The sequence below is a fragment of the Amyelois transitella genome, chromosome 18, assembly GCF_032362555.1.
Source record: "Amyelois transitella isolate CPQ chromosome 18, ilAmyTran1.1, whole genome shotgun sequence".
NCBI lineage: Eukaryota > Metazoa > Arthropoda > Insecta > Lepidoptera > Pyralidae > Amyelois > Amyelois transitella.
This window is the reverse complement of record NC_083521.1, coordinates 423,897-443,264: the sequence shown is the minus strand read 5'-3', so window position 1 is coordinate 443,264 and position 19,368 is coordinate 423,897. Positions and strand designations below refer to the sequence as shown.

Sequence of the window (19,368 nt, the reverse complement as noted above, 5' to 3'; positions counted from 1 at the left end):
TAAAGTTACATTATCACGAGTCAGTTTACATTATCACTTGAGATTGGGATAGGTCATAACACATGAGTGACCCAGGTGGCAAGAATAAAAGTTTATTTTCAGTTAATTATTTATCTACTGACTATAAAGCATGTTTTCATTACCTATTTAAAGCCATAAAGAATTAATTTTTTTTTTAATATTTCTTACCAAAATAATAATTTATGCCACTTAGATTTGATTTTCATTAAATAATACAGTCCTAAGTTAATTGATAATTATATCAACAACTTTCCGAATTGATCTGGTAACTGATATTATGATAAAAGACAAAAATTTATGTCAGCAGCACTGCTTTACAACTATGTTTTTATTAAGAAAGATAACATTGACGATGCTAAACATTTCAATAGTAGATTATGTTTTTTTAGACTGCCATGCCTGAATTGCACTTTGCCGCGGCGTCTACATCTCATTAAAGCATTCATGACAAAAATCTTTGAAGGCGATTCTTTCAATCTAGGTTAACAGGTAAATGGATTTTAATTGTTATCACTGAGATTGAGAACAATTATAGACACGATAGGCGACTGCGCTTCGCAATACGCCTTCCACACTCCAATACGGATCTTATTGGAATTGAAACAAATTGACATAACTTTCGTAAATATTAGTAAGGCACCATAAGATGGCATTCATATTGAGTAATTGCGTTAAATATTGAGGCCTCTGTGTAGCGGAGCCGCTTAAAATCATCGACGTTGTCAAAAATAAATAATACCGTTACCTGAACAGAAGGCGCTTTGCGCGGCGAGAAGACGAATCCTCCGCTCTTTAACCACTCACAACACTATAACATAGTCGTGCCCAGTCAGACAAAAATATATCACACTTATTTTTCATAAAATTCAAGAAAATCAACAAGTAAATTAGAAAAGACAAAACATGAGCCACCGTCACATTTCACTTGACTTGACAGGTGGACGAGACATGACATTCCATTCACTTCGCATGACATGACATGCGCACATGACAGATTTCCAGTGTTACCACGTACTTACTACAATTGCTACGACCTTTATTACGTAAAGCGCTGTCTTACAGCACAAAATAAGACTATTAATAACTTAACACTTTAATAGTTTAGTTACTCCCTACTAGATGTCACTTACCAAAGACTTCTGTTGTAGCGCGTAATAGAAAATATCAAAATATGTATATTTTTTTAAAATGTGTAATAATTATTTATTGAATGAGATGTAAAGGTAATGGTAAAGGGTCAGGTCAAAAGTACCCGAAACCGCCGAGCTTGTATGAAGAGAGTTATGAATGTGGACGAAGCGAAAGAAGTATGCAGAGATCGTGGCAAGTGGAAAGAGGTAGTCTCTGCCTACCCCTCCGGGAAAGAGGCGTGATTTTATGTATGTATGTATGTATGTATGAATGAGATGTCTAATTATTTACCTGCTGTTTTTTTAAAAATGATTATTAAATATGAATAGGTATAGTAAATAAATTATGCAGTGATTGTGGCAGTTAGAATATTATAGCTTACTGCCTCTTTCTCTGTCTACCCCGGAAGGGACAAAGGCTTGATTACATGTACGTGTGATAATGAATATTCAAATAAAAAAACTACATATAATTGTCATACCAGGAATGTATTGTGTCATAAAGAAGTAAATATTTACAAATATTATATTCACACAATATCGGGAGTAAATTTAATAACCATAGATAAAACACAGTTTGCATTGAATAACGTATCATCGGTAAATTTTCATACATATCTGTTTATAAAAAAACATTGTAAAAATTGTGTAGGTAAATTTTTGAGCAATTTCATAGCACCTAAAGAGGATATACCAGGGACTATTCTTCTCAATGTTAAGAATAAATGGAAACGTGGAGACATATAGGTAACTTTAAAGAAAAAGAAAGAAATAAACTTTCTTGCGTCATGTGATAAATGCTTATCCAATACCTACTAAATTTATTTAACTTCAACACTGATTCGTCGACTGTGCCATGTGGTTTACAAACTTGGGATTCTATTTTAGACGATGGGCTAGCAACCTGTCACTATTTGAATCTCAATTCTATCATTAAGCCAAATATCTGAAAGTGGCCGATCAGTCTTTTCAAGACTGTTGGCTCTGTCTACCCCGCAAGGGATATATAAGTGACAGTATGAATGTATGAATGTCAACACTGATTCGATAAGTAAAAGAAGAATGGTCCCTGGTATTGCTTCAATATTCCATTTAATATCTAATAGTTTTAGGTAATATAATTTAACAAACTCTTAAAACAACATACAATACATATCAAAATTAGGCAATACTATAAGTAGATATATTTTGCAACAATATCAAATTTCCTAATTGAGTCAGCAAATGTCTGTATCAGTTTAATTATAAAAATGATTGCTTTAATAAAAAATGGCAAGACATGTGTGAATTTTAACCTATAAAATACTTATTAACTTATCATAATCTAAGTAAACCTAATCTAAAGAATGAGCAACAAAAAACTATCAAATTGAGAACCTCCTTTTTCAAAGTCAGTTAAAATGTAACCAATAGAAAGAATAGAGTTAACAAAAATAAAACACAAGGGCATGTATTATACTTATGACAAAGTGAGACAAAAATAATAAATAAGTATTTTAAAAAACCTGCATTTCGATAAATCGACATGTTCTCACTAAAATTCAAATCTTAATCATTGACAACAATTTTTTTATTAGTGCCGGGTGGGTCCAGGCTTATAAACTTTGTATTCTTCTTTTAGGCGATGGGCTAGCAACCTGTCACTATTTGAATCTCAATTCTATCATCAAGCCAAAAACCTGAAAGTGGCCTATCATTCTTTTCAAGACCATAGGCTCTGTCTACCCCGCAAGGGATATAGATGTATGTATGTTTGTATAGATAAAAAATTATCTGTTTTATTACGGTCTAGCTAGGCACGTAATATCGTCAGCATTTACACAAGTGTCTGTACATTACATTAACATTCCATTTTTATTGTTGTGATAATAATATTATACAATAATTTGTTGCTTTACATTTATTTATTTTTAAAACACATTTTTGTCACGTTTGATATTATAATAGATGTATAATTGTACACCTTGCCTCCGGATTTTGTGACTTTTGGGACTGTCTATACCCTAAAGAATTTAGACGGCACACCAATTTTCAATTTCTTAGGTAATTCTAGTAACAAATGTATAAATAAAAAAATATATAGACAAATTACCCAAGTTGAGTTAGCCTCGAAGTAAATTCGAGATTCGTGTTACGAAATACCAACTCAACGATACTTTATTTAATAATATATATTATACTTATAAAAATCATCCAAACACCCATGCCAATCAGAAAAAGTTATTTTTCATGATGGCCGGGATTCGAACCCGGGACCTCCGGTGTCACAGACAAGCGTACTACCGCTGCGCCACAGAGGCTACTAAGTAATCCTTACTAAGTGCATTTTATTTACCTATATCAAATAAATTAGGTCTTGCTTTGTCAGTGTATAATTCAGTATCACATATAAAAATCTGAATAATTATACATATTCCGAGTTTTATCCCATTAGGAGAGTTGCATTTATACATATTGTTAATTATAAACAACTAATTCTTTTGTTTGTGTAGGAAACAATATAATAACGGACATAAAATTAATTACATTTGACGGACATTAAAATTAAAAATTGTGCCGTGTGGTTCCCGGCACCAGTACAAAAAGAATAGGACCACTCCATCTCTTTCCCATGGATGTCGTAAAATGCTACTAAGGGATAGGCTTACAAACTTGGGATTCTTTTTTTAGGCGATGGGCTAGCAACCTGTCACTATTTGAATCTCAATTCTATCATTAAGCCAAACAGCTGAACATGGCATATCAGTCTTTTCAAGACTGTTGGCTCTGTCTTCCCCACAAGGGATAAAGACGTGACCAGATGTATGTATGTAAATTAAAAAACTGATCAACTATATCAGGCTTCGATGATCATACTGAATGATCGAAGGTATCTAACGGTAGATTTTAATTGATACATGCTAAATAAAATTACAACTAATCGCAATATCAAAACGTCGAAAATCCATCATCAGATCCTTGATCATTGGCAGTGCTCAGTGACATCGACCACGGTGTTCTTCCTCCAGCCGAAGAAGAAGTAGCCCACGGCCAGTCCGAGCACCAGCGCTATGCACAGCCACACGTTGTAAGTCATGAAGACCAGCATGAGGATGTAGGAGGCGGTGGACTGGACCACGTGAAGCAGAGTCTGGATGATGTGGCCGCTCGATAGCATGGAGTATCTGGAAGAGAAAATTCTAATTGGATATTTTGATGGGATGACGTTGTGGCGACATCTCTACGCCACTCGTCACAACATCCAATCTCACAACAACTGTCTATCATCGCGAAGAAATTAACGCGCTCAACCAATAGCAGCGAAGAATCTAAGACGCGATTTCAAAGATTTCACGGATTGGAGATATATATACAACCTCCGACACAACATCGTCGGAGCCGCGGTTCCCCAGGCATCACACCTAGCCTGGCGGAAGATCTTCCCTTTGGTGGCGGTCGAGCCGAATCATCGCTCCCGCTACAACGTTAAGGAGATGATGAGTCAATATGATAGATTCTAGAAAGATTCACTGCCTGCTTTCCGTTTTTCATATCATATAATAGATGTTTATGTAGAAAAAAGAAATGTTCATGATTTTTACGGGAAGTAGTTTCGATAACCTCTTAGCAATTAAAGCGTATAAGGCAACTAAGGGATAGGCCATGTTTATAAACTAGTATTCTTCTTGTAGACAATGGGGCTAGCAACCTGTCACCTGAACGTGGCCATTCAGTCTTTTCAAGACTGTTGGCTCTGTCTACCCCGCGAGGGATATAGACGTGACCATATGTATGTATATTGAAACTTACTTTACAACAGCAGTTCCCCCGCAGTTCCCATTCTGTCCACACTCGTTCTTGGTAATGTTAACCCTGGAATCAGCAGTGGCCGTGGTGGCCCTGGCATGCAGGGCTTCCCTGTAGTACTTCAGACCCTCGTAGAGAACTCCCGCGAGGAAGATCGCCACAGCTGAGCCGAGGAGTTCCAAGGCAGTCGTGGTCATCCACCCTTTGAAGAGAATTTCTTGACAGACACCAGTGTGGAACTGAAATTGGGAGATTTGATTTTTAAAACAAAAAAATCGAATTATATCCAATCGTTCGCGAACAATGATGACCCAGATAGACAGACAATTCGAACCTATGACACCCAGTTGTATTTACCACCGCACTATGAAGCCAAAATATCTTTTTTTTCTTTATCGTGAGGAAACCTGCACATTCAGGCAACTGGATGTGTAACCACGAATGCAATACGGGTTAGGTTTACCTACAAAGGTTGCGGATGACAGATGGCAGTCACTTCGTGTAAATACTTGACTCACCCAATCTAGGATCCATGGTCAAAGGCATACCCCGGGCTCTTCTCCAGAGAGGTGAGGATTCAAACTGGATTAAAGCCAGGAGGAAGAAAAAAGAGATTTGGCGAGAGAACTGTACGTGGATGAAGCAAAGGAAGTATGCAGGGATCGTGGCAAGTGGAAAGAGGTAGTCTCTGCCTACCCCTCCGGGAAAGAGGCGTGATTTTATGTATGTATGTATGTATGTAACTGTACGAAAACATAAAAAGCGACATCTTGTAGACGATGGTCTATCAACCTGTCACTATTTGAATCTCAATTCCATTATTAAGCCAAACAGCTGAACGTGGTCTTTCAGTCTTTTCAAGACCGTTGGCTCTGTTTACCCCGCAAGGGATATTAGACGTGTTTGTAAACAAACCACGATTACAATATTGTGTTTAAGCTACTTGATTGAAATTCCTCAAGTGATCAGCGGATTTGGTATATTTATTGTTATGTATAGACCGTCGCAGGCGCAGGAAGCGGCCAAATACCACTGTTGACATACAGACACACATTCTGTAGATGTTTATGTGTGTATAGTCAATCGCATATATTTGAATCTCACTTTCAGCGGAACGTGGCCTTTGATTCGTGTGACCGTTAAATATAAATATATACGGGACAAATTACACTGATTGAGTTAGCCTCGAAGTAAGTTCTTTGAGACTTGTGTTACGAGATACTAACTCAACGATACTATATTTTATAATAAATACTTAATATAGATAAACATCCAAGACCCAGGTCAATCAGAAAAAGTTATTTTCTGATCATGCCCTGGCCGGGATTCGAAACCGGGACCTCCGATGTCACAGACAAGCGTATTACCGCTGCGCCACAGAGGCCGTTGACTCTGTCTATCCCGTAAAGGTTCCCAAAACCTGTTGAGGTTCAGCTATCTTTTTTGGTTGAAATGGATAGCTGGTGGGAAACTGCCAAACAAAGTCACGACAACCACAACTTGTGGTCACACGCTGATAACGATAACAAAGTTACATTTTATGATATTTTTATTTTACATACCTACATACATCCGTGTGGTTCCCGGCACCAATACAAAAAAGAATAGGACCACTCCATCTCTTTCCCATAGATGTCGTAAAAAGCGACTAAGGGATAGGCTTATAAACTTGGGATTCTTTTTTTAGGCGACAGGCTAGCAACCTGTCACTATTTGAATCACAATTCTATCATCAAGCCAAATAGCTGAACGTGGCCATTCAGTCTTTTCAGGACTGTTGGCTCTGTCTACCCCGTAAGGGATATAGACGTGATGATATGAATGAATGAATGAATGACATACATATAATCACGTCTTTTGGCCTGGGGCCAATCAGAAAAAGTTCTTTTCTCATCATGCCCTGGCCGGGATTCGGACCCGGGACCTCCGGTGTCGCAGACAAGCGTAGGTACTGCCGCTGCGCCACAGAGGCCGTCCAATCACAAATCATGGTAGACTACTTACAACCATGGCATGTGAGGACGCACAGCCGTCGTCGTCGTCATGGTGGTGATGCCGGTCCATGCCGTGTTCCATGCCGTGCGCCGCGCCGTGATTCATGTGCTCCATTGCTGATCTGAAATACAAAAGTTAACTTTGAGAACCACAGAAGCGTTTGTCTTTGGGGACGCCCTGGCAAGGTCAAGAGTATCCTAAAATGACGAGCTTCTTCGTACATACATACATATAGTCGCGTCTATTTCCCAGGTGAAGTAGACAGAGCCAACATTCTTTAAAGACTGATAAGCCACGAATCCAGAAAGAGAATAAGCTTCTTGCACGAAGAAGCTGCGTCCTTGAACTGACTTGTGGTTCCCGGCACCAATAAAAAAGAAGAAAAGGACAAATATTACTCGTTCCCATGGATGTCGTAAAAGGCGACAATAAGGATAGGGATAAGCTTACAAACTTGGGATTCTTCCTTTCAGCGATGGGCTAGCCACCTGTCACAATTTTTATTTTAAATCTATCATCAAGCCAAAAAACTGAACGTGGCCTATCAGTCTTTTTAAGACTCTGTTTACCCCGCAAGGGATATAGACGTGATTATAATATATGTATGTATGAATAAAGTGATACTAGTTCTATACGTAACGAAAGTAGAAATCACATTATGTCGCCGGAAACCACACGGCAATCATTTACCTACAAAACATATTTTTTGCGATGATTGTCAACACGGTCACGTGTGACGCCATTATTCACTACTCCATTGTCGAAGCGGAGACACTGTATCTATATATAATACGATTGTTTATATCATAAGTAAGTGTTTTTTTTTATTTTCAAGAATTGCCTTTACTTATTCTTCTGTTAGATGTTGTCTGAGTGTATTTAAATGTATGTGCAGGCAACCTTCTTGTACGCCATACGGTAAGGGTTGCCATGGATTTTGTTTAGTTAGGAAGAATGTCAAAATATTTTTTTATTTTTAAATATTCTTAATTTTTATACATACATACATACATAAAATCACGCCTCTTTCCCGGAGGGGTAGGCAGAGACTACCTCTTTCCACTTGCCACGATCTCTGCATACTTCTTTCGCTTCGTCCACATTCATAACTCTCTTCATACAAGCTCGGCGGTTTCGGGTACTTTTGACCTGACCCTTTACCAGGACGTCCTTAATTTGATCAAGATACGTTCGTCTAGGTCTTCCCACTCCGACCTTTCCCTCCACACTCTCCTTGTATATCTGCTTAGTCAACCTGCTTTCATTCATCCTCTCCACATGACCGAACCATCTTAACATACCCTTTTCTATTCCTGTAACTACATCTTCTTTCACATCACAACATTCCCTTATCACGCTGTTCCTTATCCTGTCACTCAATTTCACACCCATCATACTCCTTAACGCTCTCATTTCCACTGCATTTATTCTGCTTTCATGCTTCTTTTGCCATACCCAACTTTCACTCCCATACATTAATGTCGGGACCAACACGCCCCTGTGCACAGCCAGTCGAGCCTTTTTGGATAGTTTCTGACTGCTCATAAAGGCATGCAAAGCTCCATTCACCATGTTCCCCGCGTTCACTCTACTTTCAATATCACTATCATACTTGCCATCTGATGTAAACTTTGATCCTAGATATACAAACTCTTTCACTTGCTCCACTTTTTCTCCTCCAATCAAAATATTACATGCTGTCATTTCTTTCTCCATTTCAAAAACCAGTGTTTTAGTTTTACTTACGTTCACTTTCATTCCTTTCTCTTTTAAAGCTTCATGCATACAGTTTACCATCTCCTGTAACTCCTCCGCTGATGACGCCAGTATAACCTGATCGTCGGCATAGAGCAGACATTTGACGAGTAACTCATTCATCCTTAATCCACTTTTAGACTCTTTCAAATCTGTCAAACAGCTATCCATAAATAGGTTGAACAGCCACGGTGACGCAACACATCCTTGCCTAACGCCTTTCTCAATCCTAAACCACTCAGTGTGCGCTCCGTTTATCCTGACACAAGCACTCGAATCCTCATATAAGGATTTCAGTGCTCGTATTAAGAGACTGCTCACCCCATGCATAGAAAGTGCTGACCACAATTCATTCCTCTCAACTCTGTCATAGGCCTTTTCCAGATCTACGAATGTGCAATAGACTTTTTGACTCTTGGCCAAAAACTTTTCGGCTATGCACCGCAAGGAAAAGACCTGATCAGTACATCCCATTCCCTTTCGAAATCCCGCTTGAGCATCCCATATTTTGTCATCAGTTTCATTCCTGACTCTATTAATCAATACCTTAGCATACAATTTGCCGACGACGCTAAGCAGGCTTATACCACGATAATTTTTGCAGTCCAGCTGTGACCCTTTTCCTTTGTAAAGTGGCACGATAACAGCCTTACACCAATCTTTTGGTACTCGGCCGCTTCTCCAACACAAATTGAAAAGGCAGTACAATTGACTAGCTACTACGCCTTTTCCTGCTTTAAGCATCTCGACCGACACTCTATCACACCCAGCAGCCTTTCCCGCTTTCATACTCTTAAGTGCTTCCACAATTTCGAACATTTCAATTTCGCCTTCCATCTCATTCTCTTTTTCTTCGCTATAGCAGAAATCTTTCTTATTTCCTTCCTTTTTTTCAAATAAACTTTCAAAATAGTCCTTCCATATCTTTAGTACACATTCTTCTCCTTTCACAACGCTACCATCCTGGCATCTGATCCTAGTCAGCTCTCTGGTTATAGTATTTCCTCGGGCTGACCTTACGGATTTCCAGAATACTTTCAGATTTGACTGAAAGTCTTCTGATAGCCTTTTATCAAAATCCTCTTTATACTCTTCTTTCTTTCTAATCACAGCTTTCTTAACCAAATCTTTCATTTTCTTATATTCCTTACGTGCTTCATTCACATCTTCATCTATAACCTCTTGCATTCTTAAGTTAGCTTTTGCTGCTAACAAATCCAGCCATGCTTTCTTCTTTAATCGCACAAGTTCTTGCACATCTTTACTCATCCACGCATTTTTGTGATTTTTTCCTTTCCTTCTTCTACTTACACCACACACTTCAACAGCTACTTTCACAATTCTTTCTTTAAATTCCTTCCATCCATCTTCAATATCGCTCATTTCCTCTAAATCTTCAAATTCATCCTTCAGTCTATTAATATACTTCTTACCTATATCCATATCTTGCAAATTTTCTACTTTTACTCTTTCCAAAGCGCTGGTTTGCTCCCTTACCCTGTGCCGCCAGCGATTGAAGATACCCCTTATCCGGGATATCACCAGTAAATGGTCCGAGTCAATGCCAGCACCGCGATATGCACGGGTATCCAGCACTTTGTTCTTCAATCTTTCATCTACAATCACAAAGTCTATCATACTTTTTAAAATACCTTCCACTCTTGTGTAGGTGTGGATCTCTTTATGTTGAAACATTGAGTTCGACACAAAAAGATCCCACTCTAGACAAATTTCTAATACACTTCTTCCATTATCATTCACCTTTTCGTCACCAAACGCACCAAGCACCTTTTCATATCCATCACGCTTTACACCCACCCATCCATTAAAATCACCTAACATAATAATCTTCTCATTTGGCTTGGTAACTTTCAATACTTCTCTTACACTATTCCAGAACTCCTCGTTTTCGCTTTTTGCTGATGTTGTACCCCTCGAACCCACATCCCAAGGTGCATAAACACCTAGAACGAAGATCCGAGTGATTCCAACTTTCAGCCTAATCCATAGAAGACGAGGGCTGACACACTCATACTCATTCACGCACTCAGCCATTCGTGCAGAAAGAATTAGACCGACCCCTTGACAGCCTCGGCTGGTACTGGACATTCCAGACCAATACGCCGTGTAAGGGCCGTGCTGCGTCGCGTCGCATCCTTTCCGCTTCGTTTCATTCACGCACAACACATCCAAACGTCTTTCATCCATCATCTGGCATACTTCCTCAATCTTATCCTTCATTCCTCCTCTTACATTCATCGTCGCAAAGCGGCTTTCAGCAGACCGCATACCGCTCCCGCCGGGAACGAGACGTGATGGGGTGCGGACACCATCGCCGCCATTTATATGCTTTTTAAGGTTCATAATGCGATTCCCACGAGACGCTAGGGAAAAATTTTGTCCGCCCCAGCAGAGCCCCGCATGCCAGGGTAAGGCTAGCCATTACCTGGGGGTCGCCCAACCCCATGGCGGAAGTGGCACGCTCGAGACTAGGCTCGCCCCTAGCCATGCATCCATCGGCGCGGCAGACCTTAGATTGGCAGGGATTTACATTAAAGAGGAATCCCAAGTCTATCCCTTAGTCGGCTCTTACGACATCCGTGGGAAAGAGATGGAGTGGTCCTATTCTTTTGTAATGGTGCCGGGAACCACACGGCACAAAAATTAATTAATTTTTATGTTCAATAATATAGTAATTTTAAACTGATTATTTCTCTCCTCTTTCCTCCTTCTATCTTATGTAGGTATAAATAACTTTGTAACTATACTTCCTACATATTAATTGAGGTTTATAAACCTGCGACTCCCCTTGTAGGCGATGGGCTAGCAACCTGTCACTATTTAAATCTCAACTCCATCATGAAGTCATACAGCTGAATGTGGCCTTTGAGTCATATCGAGACTTTTGGCTCTGTATACCTCTACTGTATAAAGGCATATTTTTTATTTATTTATATATTTATGTACATTAAGGAAAATAAGAATAAAACTTAAAATATATATAGACAAAATTCAGTACAAGGGCACAACTTATTTCCAGAGAAATTTCTTCCAGTAGGCCCACGACAGGGAAGTGTAAAGAAATGGTATGTTGTCTACCTTAAGAAATGTTCCTACAGATGGGCCCTGCTGTCAACTTAAAGGGTCCCATAAGAAGGGCATAGACCTAGGGGCAACCCTCGGAGGATAAAGCGGGAAGTCATCCAATCTTTCTCAGTGGATGATGATGAAAAGGGGAGTCATTTCCCAACAGTGGAATACAAGACAGGCTAAAAAATACGAATGAACTTAATATAAACTATTTGTGCCGTGTGGTTCTCTGCAGCAATAGTAAAAAGAATAGGACCACTCCATCTCTTCCCATGGATACTAAGGCGATTAAGGGATAGGCTTATAATCTTGGGATTCTTCTTTTTGGCTATGGGCTAGCAAGTTGTTGGATCTCATTCTATCATTAAGCCAAATAGCTGAACGTAGTCTATCAGGCTTTTTAAGACAGTCGGCTCTGTCAACCCCGCTAGGGATATAGACGTGATTATATGTATGTATGTATATACAAACAGCTAGAGATATAATATCAAAATAATCTGTTTTGATAAACTGGCATGCTTGCTAGATGTGTAATGGATATGAATTACCTACAATAGCAACAGGTTATAGGCGTGACGTCAATGCTTACAAACTACCATCAATATGAGGAAAACTCGGAAACTTCACTCTCGTCTTGATAACTTTTGTATTTAATATGATCACTATCTTTCGCCCGCGTTGAACTTTAAGTGCCGTGTGGTTCCCGGCACCATTACAAAAAAGAATAGGACCACTCCATCTCTTTCCTATGGATGTCGTTAAAGGCGACTAAGGGATAGGCTTACAAACTTGGGATTCTTTTTTTAGGCGATGGGCTAGCAACCTGTCACTATTTGAATCTCAATTGTGCTATTAAGCCAAATAGCTGAGCGCGGCGTATCAGTCTTTTCAAGACTGATGGCTCTGTTTGCCCCACAAGGGATATAGACGTGACCATATGTATCTATGTATGAACTTAAATTAAAACTAACCCGTTCCTGTAGGATTTCCAAAAAAAGGGAGCATTAAAACGCCTGAACTATATTGGCACGAAGTAAAATTGATTCAGTGGTATAACTGTAAAGAGGTAACATACAAACATACATACATATAATCACGTCTATATCCCTTGCTGGTTAGACAGAGCCAACAGTGTTGAAATGAATGATAGTCAACGTTCTGCTGTTTGGCTTAATGATAGAATTGAGATTCAAATTGTGGCAGGTTGCTAGCCCATGAAAGAAGAATCTCCAGTTTATAAGCCTATCTTAGACGCCTTATACGACATCCATGGGAAATTGATGGAGTAGTTCTTTCTATTGGTGCCGGGAACCACACGGCAAACTTGCTTTCGCATTTATAGTAGAGTTGGGATTTTCTCTCTTTATATTAACCTGAGGCCTGCGGTCTTAGAGTAGAGCGACTCCCGTCTGACCTCCGCAAGTATGCATGAAAACCATGACCCCTGTTTGTTTGTTTGTTTGAACGCGCTAATCCCAAGAACTACTGGTTCGAATTAAAAAATTCATTTTGCTTTGAATAGACCATTTATCGAGAAAGGCTTTAGCTATATGACATCACGCTGAAACTGTTAGGAGTGAAGAAATAATGGAATATGTGAAAAAAACGGGGAAAATTATTCACTCTTGAGGGCTTCAATGATGCGCAAAATAACTATTCCACGCGAACGAAGTCGCGGGCACAGCTAGTCATGTTATAACCAGACTAAGTCATAGTAACACATACAGTTATTACAGATCCCTGTAAAGACGACAAGAGATAAAACTTAAAATCTATTCGACCTTGGTTGATGACGAAAAATCAGGCTTTGCATACCCCGTCAATGAATCAAATGGTTGTGTAAGAACGCTTTCACTCGACCTCGCCGCAGTTGCAACACGCCATCTGGCTAGATGCAACAAGATGTGCATCTAGGTACCTAGTTATTTTGTGCTATCAATGCATTCTGATCAAATCGGAGACGTTCTAGCAAAAGGTCACGAGTACCCGAAACTGACGAGCTTGCATGAAGAGAGTTATGAATGTGGATGAAGCTCTAAGGAGTAAAAAGGGGATCAGATTTTGTATTGAGTTTATCAGTAAACTTTTATGGCGAACGAAGTCGCGGACAACAGCACAAGAACATAAAAGCAAACCTTCCGGTGGAAACTTTAATGGGATACTCTTTTTGGTTGTAAAGCCGTTACATTTATCACACATACATATACTTACAATTAAAACTTTAAGTCACGACACGAGTCTTTGTTTGTTTGTTAATATTTATTTTTTTATTACGTGCTTACTAGGTCATATTACTAGCACCTAGGTCATAACTGAAAATCAGCGTATTGCTCTATATTATAGCAATAAATTCGTTGAGTTGTGACCTTTTTGTATTGCTGCAATTCACATCCTAATTAATTTGTATTCTATATGTAATTGTAAATAGCAAATCATACAATTAATTATCTATCTATCTTACTACAGATCTCAATGTATAATGACAAGTAATAGAGCATGCAATTACAACGGTACCAATTCTCGGCGGTCGGCTAATGCGGTTTGCGATCTCGTAATAGGTGAGGTAGGTACTTTACGTGCACAATGCATTTCTGTTGATAACATTATGCAATTAATCTTGTTACATATGTGTTGTATTGAGTGTGAAATAATATAAGGGAGACTTTTGGTTTTAGAAGTAAATTATATAAAAGGGGAAACTGAGTGCCGTGTGGTTCCTGGCACCATTAGAAAAACAAAGATTAGGACCACTCCATCTCTTTACCATGGATGTCGTAAAAGGCGACCAAGGGATAGGCTTATAAACCTGGGATTCTTCTTTTAGACGTCAGACTAGCAACCTGTCACTATTTGAATCATTAAGCCAAACAGCCGAACGTGGCCTATCAGTCTTTTTAAGACTGTTGGCTATGTCTACCTCGCAAGGAATATGGACGTAATTGTAGGAAACTGATTGACTGACTGACATGTGAATGCCCAACCCAAAACGGTGGGTCTAGAGATTTAGATTACAAAATGTGGTCATGGATGGTCATGGTCGAGAATTGTAGGATTTCTCTTAATGCTTGATAAAAATTGATAGTACCTATTTATTTCAAAATTCTCGCGGGAAAGGAAATAAACGGAATTTTCGTTGAAAGCGGATGTACATACTCTTTAAGATCAGAATTATCAAAATTGTGTACCATTAAGATCTTTGCAAGTTATAGGAAATGGGAAGGTTGCATTTGCTATTCTTATTTACATATAATAAGCGATGTGCCTGCTAAATTAAGATTCACGCGAACGAAGTTTCAAGAATTAACGTAATTGTTTACACTAACATTATACAATACTGTAAGTAGGTATTTCGTGTTTGCTGTAAGCATCTCCGCGTGCCGTAACCAGTTTACCTTGAGGTACCTACACCGCGTCAAGTCGACTTGCCTTACCTCCCTTTACCTATTATTTTTGGTTGCAGATATTTTTATATTCAAGATCCAAAGGTTTCGTATATGGTCCAGGGTGCTTTATTATGAGAGGATTCCCCAAATTCTTACATCAACGAGATTTATTGTTTTACTCGGACGTACCCCCCTAGTAGTAAACATACATCTATACATATAATAAAATAGTAAAAATATTTTGTCTGTACATTTAGTATTTTTGACTGAAATGGATAGAGGGACACTTAGAATGAATAATAGAAAGCAAAACTATTTTTTTTGAATTTCTTGTCTGTCTGTCTGTATGTATGATCACGATTATCTCCGAAAGTTCTGAACCGATTTACTTGAAACTTTCACCAATTGCTTTGTTTTGACTCAGCATAACATTTAAAGTTTGTTTCATCAAAATCGGTTCACTAAAAAAAAGTTATCGACATTTGAATGAATTCAAGGCATGAGTTTGCCTGCAAATAAGTTACGAAACTTAAAATTCAAAGTCATTTATCATTGTACGACAGCATAATACCTATAACATATAAATATAAGACACCACCGCAACAGCTTCGATGGTCCAGTGGTTAGCGCGTGAGACTGTGAAGTTGGTGGTCCAAGTTCGAATCCCAACAAAAACAAGATGTTAATTTTTATTGATGTTTTTTTTTGTGTTGTTTGAGTATTTGATTTAAAAAAACTGAAAATCAAAATACTACATAATTATAATAAAACGGTAAAAATATTTTGTCGGTGCATTTAATATTTTGACTGAAACGGATAGATAATTTTGTTTTTACATTTTTTGTCTGTCTGTCTATATCTGACTGTATGATTAAGATTCAACTCGAACTTTACGCGGACGAAGTCGCGGGCAACAGCTAGTACATAAATATAATCACGTCTGTATCTCTTGCGGGGTAGACAGAGCCAACACTCTTGAAAATACTGTTCAGCTGTTTGGCTTAATGATAGAATTGAGATTCAAATAGTGACGTTTGTCAACAAGATTAATAGAATTAGAATCTAATGATTTTACAATACAGATTTGTTACATAACCCCGGAAACTAAGTAGTTTTGGGGTCTAACTCATCACAGTCATCACAATGACGTAATTGCATTGAACTGATCGGAATTATTGCGTAAATCGACGACGACGATGCTTGCTTTTTGTGACCTAGGCTATTTTATACATTTACTAGCTGTGCCCGCGACTTCAAATGTATGTTGTTGACAAATCTCGTAGCTCTTCCTTTTATTGAAAAAAAATAATAGTAATTTGCTTCTGAACTGAGTTTTCAATATTATACAATAATGAATGTATTTCAAAAATTCAAAAATGGTTGATGATACTCTTGTGGTTCCCGGAACTTTGGAATAGGACCACTCCCTCTCTTTCAAATAGGTGTCGTAAAAAGCGACTAAGGATAGGCTTATAAACTTGGGATTCTTCTTTTAAGCGACGGGCTAGTAACATATCGCCTTTTGAATCTCAATTCCATCTTTAAGCGACACATCTGACGTGGCCTTTCAGTCTTTTGAGACTGTTGGCTCTGTCTACTCCGTCAGGGATAAAGACATGACTATGTATGATATGAAATGTATGTACCTACTAAAAAATTAAAGAAATGCCACCCGAGCTTCAAAAAAAATACACATACATACATACATATAATCACGTCTATATCCCTTGCGGGGCAGACAGAGCCAACAGTCTTGAAAAGACTAGAAGGACATGTTCAGCTGTTTGGCTTAATGATAGAATGGAGATTCAAATAGTGTCAGGTTGCTAATCCATCGCCTAATTCTATCGCCTTTAGTCGCCTTTTACGACATCCATGGGAACGAGATGGAGTGGTCCTCTTTTTTTTTAGTTGGTGCCACACGGCAACAGCAAAAAAAACACCGGAGAGAAAAATTAATTAATCAAACGTTACATATTTTATTCAATCACGATGAATCTACGCCATTTTCCTTGAGTTACCAACACGAGGTTTTTTCAGGGAAAGTCTGGTTTTGCCAGTGTATAAGAGCTCATAATACTATGATTCTTGCAATTGCTCATGATGATTTGCGCGATTTTTTTTTCGACTCAACAAATACATAAATATTACCAGTTTAATTCCTAACTACTTATTTTGTTATAAGTGTGAGTATTTATTTTTAATTTTAGTGCATTTTGTAAAAGAATAGTGGTATTATTAATTTTTCTTTTGGTGCCGGGAACCACACGGCACACACATAAGCGTTCAAACGATAAGAGTTAAAATTGAAATTAATTAACTTATTTGATTTCTGTGACTGCATTGCATACGTACTGCTTTTTATACGTGTAGGTGATTCAAAGTCGCACAATCTTAAAAGATCTTTATAAATCACTAGCTGTGCCCGCGACTTCGTCCGCGTGGAATAGTTATTTTGGGCATCATTGAAGCCCTCAATATATATTACTTATATCCCTTGCGGGGAAGACAGAGCCAACAGTCCTAAAAAGACTGATAGGTCATGTTCAGCTGTTTGGCTTAATGATAGAATTGAGATTCAGTGACAGGTTGCTAGCCTGTCGCCTAAAAGAAGAATCCCAAGTTTATAAGCATATCCTTTAGTCGTCTATTACGACATCCATGGGAAAGAGATGGAGTGGTCCTATTCTTTTTTCTAATGGTGCCGGGAACCACACAAAGCCGGTATCGGTTAGTATTCAAACTAATTTAAGTAACTTTGAAAATAGTCATTGATACATGGCTAGGGTGTCCGAACCTGTGCCTTTTGCATTTTAACCGGCCACCTTACCCATTCGACCATCAACGCTCCACGTGACCTATCTTAACCCGACCACTGATAACATAACAACGTATAAACTTCTCGTTTCGCGAACAATCGTAATAGAGCAATCTGCAGAAATGGCCAGCGGTTGAGACAATGGCTCGCATCCGGCTTAAAAGGAGCCTCTGTTAGCGATTTTACTATATCTACACTAATATTATAAAGCTGAAGAGTTTGTTTGTTTGTTTGAACGCGCTAATCCCAGGAACGACTGGTTCTAATCGAAAAATAGTTGAATATGTGACGACATCTTTACGTCACAAGTCACAAAAACAAAATCACGCGACGCTATCAGTCAAAAACATCAAAATGTCTAAATCGCGCAAGCAAAAATTTCACGGACTGGACCATATATACAACCTCCGACATAACATCGTCTGTCGCGCGGTTCCCCAGGCATCACACCAGCCTGGCGGAAGATCTTCCCTTTGAGGCGGTCAAGCCTGAACAATTGCTACAGTTATAGTATTTGTAATAACTTTATTGCTTAAAAACGAACTATAAAAATACAGACAAAAAAGTATTGCTACGGTGGACTTATCCCATGAAGAGATCACTTCTAGTCCACCCAAATACAGACATACATCTTTCTGCTGTTGTTTATTAAAACTCGCTGCAACTGAGACCCCACCTCGAGCATCAGATATTGCGAGTTGCGCTCAGTTCAGGGTCGTGTCTCCTATTCTCAATTCCTCATCAGGGAGATGAGTTGACTGATGATGACTCACTTGACAATAATCAATGAAGGAATTGCATTAGAATAGATTTATATTCAAAATTGGATACAGGGTATTACACTTATTGACGTCACGTCACTTTAATCTATTCGCTTCCAAAGCGTACAAGAAGAGGCGCAACAAACTACATTGCAACGGACGTCAATTTACAAATATAGCTATCTTAAATCTAAATCGTGGACGAATTCACATGGTTTACATTAATTTTTTTTATAAGTATTGATCTTGAAAGGAGATTGAGAATGCAACCAAAATTGATATTTCGATTAACTTATCAAAAAAACATAATAAAGAATTTCTTTGAACTAAATACTAAGGCTACTTAACTTCTTGAATAAAACTTTTTTCTGTGCCTTTTATTTCGATTACCGAGCAAGGTAAATCTTTTTCATACATACCTACATACATAAATCACGTCTCTTTCCCGGAGGGGTAGGCCTCTTGTTAGAACGTCTCCGATTTGATCAAGGTTTATCCTTTTCATAGGTTTAAAGATTTTATGCTTTCCAATAAGGCAATGTTATTTTGGCTCCTTTATGGAGTTTTAGATAAATATTAACCGCCCACTCCCTAATATCCAAATGTCAACAAAACTATCACTATCACCC

The 19,368-nt window shown here is 38.5% G+C and overlaps 2 protein-coding genes across 6 annotated transcripts in view; both read right to left on the bottom strand.

Moving 5' to 3' along the window:
• LOC106135254 (serine/threonine-protein kinase D1) overlaps window positions 1-1,007 on the bottom strand; it is a 73,277-nt gene extending 72,270 nt beyond the window's left edge. For all 3 annotated transcript variants that reach the window (XR_009657238.1, XM_060949091.1, XM_060949090.1), the window contains exon 1: window positions 767-1,007. The gene's annotated coding sequence lies outside the window, so the exon portion shown is untranslated. The remainder of the gene's footprint in view (window positions 1-766) is intronic.
• A 614-nt stretch (window positions 1,008-1,621) lies between these two features.
• LOC106138791 (high affinity copper uptake protein 1) overlaps window positions 1,622-19,368 on the bottom strand; it is a 31,658-nt gene continuing 13,911 nt past the window's right edge. For all 3 annotated transcript variants that reach the window (XM_060949093.1, XM_060949096.1, XM_060949095.1), the window contains exons 2-4: window positions 6,942-7,053; window positions 4,941-5,176; window positions 1,622-4,315 (exon numbers count right to left, since the gene is read on the bottom strand). In XM_060949093.1, coding sequence (XP_060805076.1) covers window positions 4,114-4,315; window positions 4,941-5,176; window positions 6,942-7,053 — 550 coding nt within the window. In that variant the 3' untranslated portion in view covers window positions 1,622-4,113. The remainder of the gene's footprint in view (window positions 4,316-4,940; window positions 5,177-6,941; window positions 7,054-19,368) is intronic.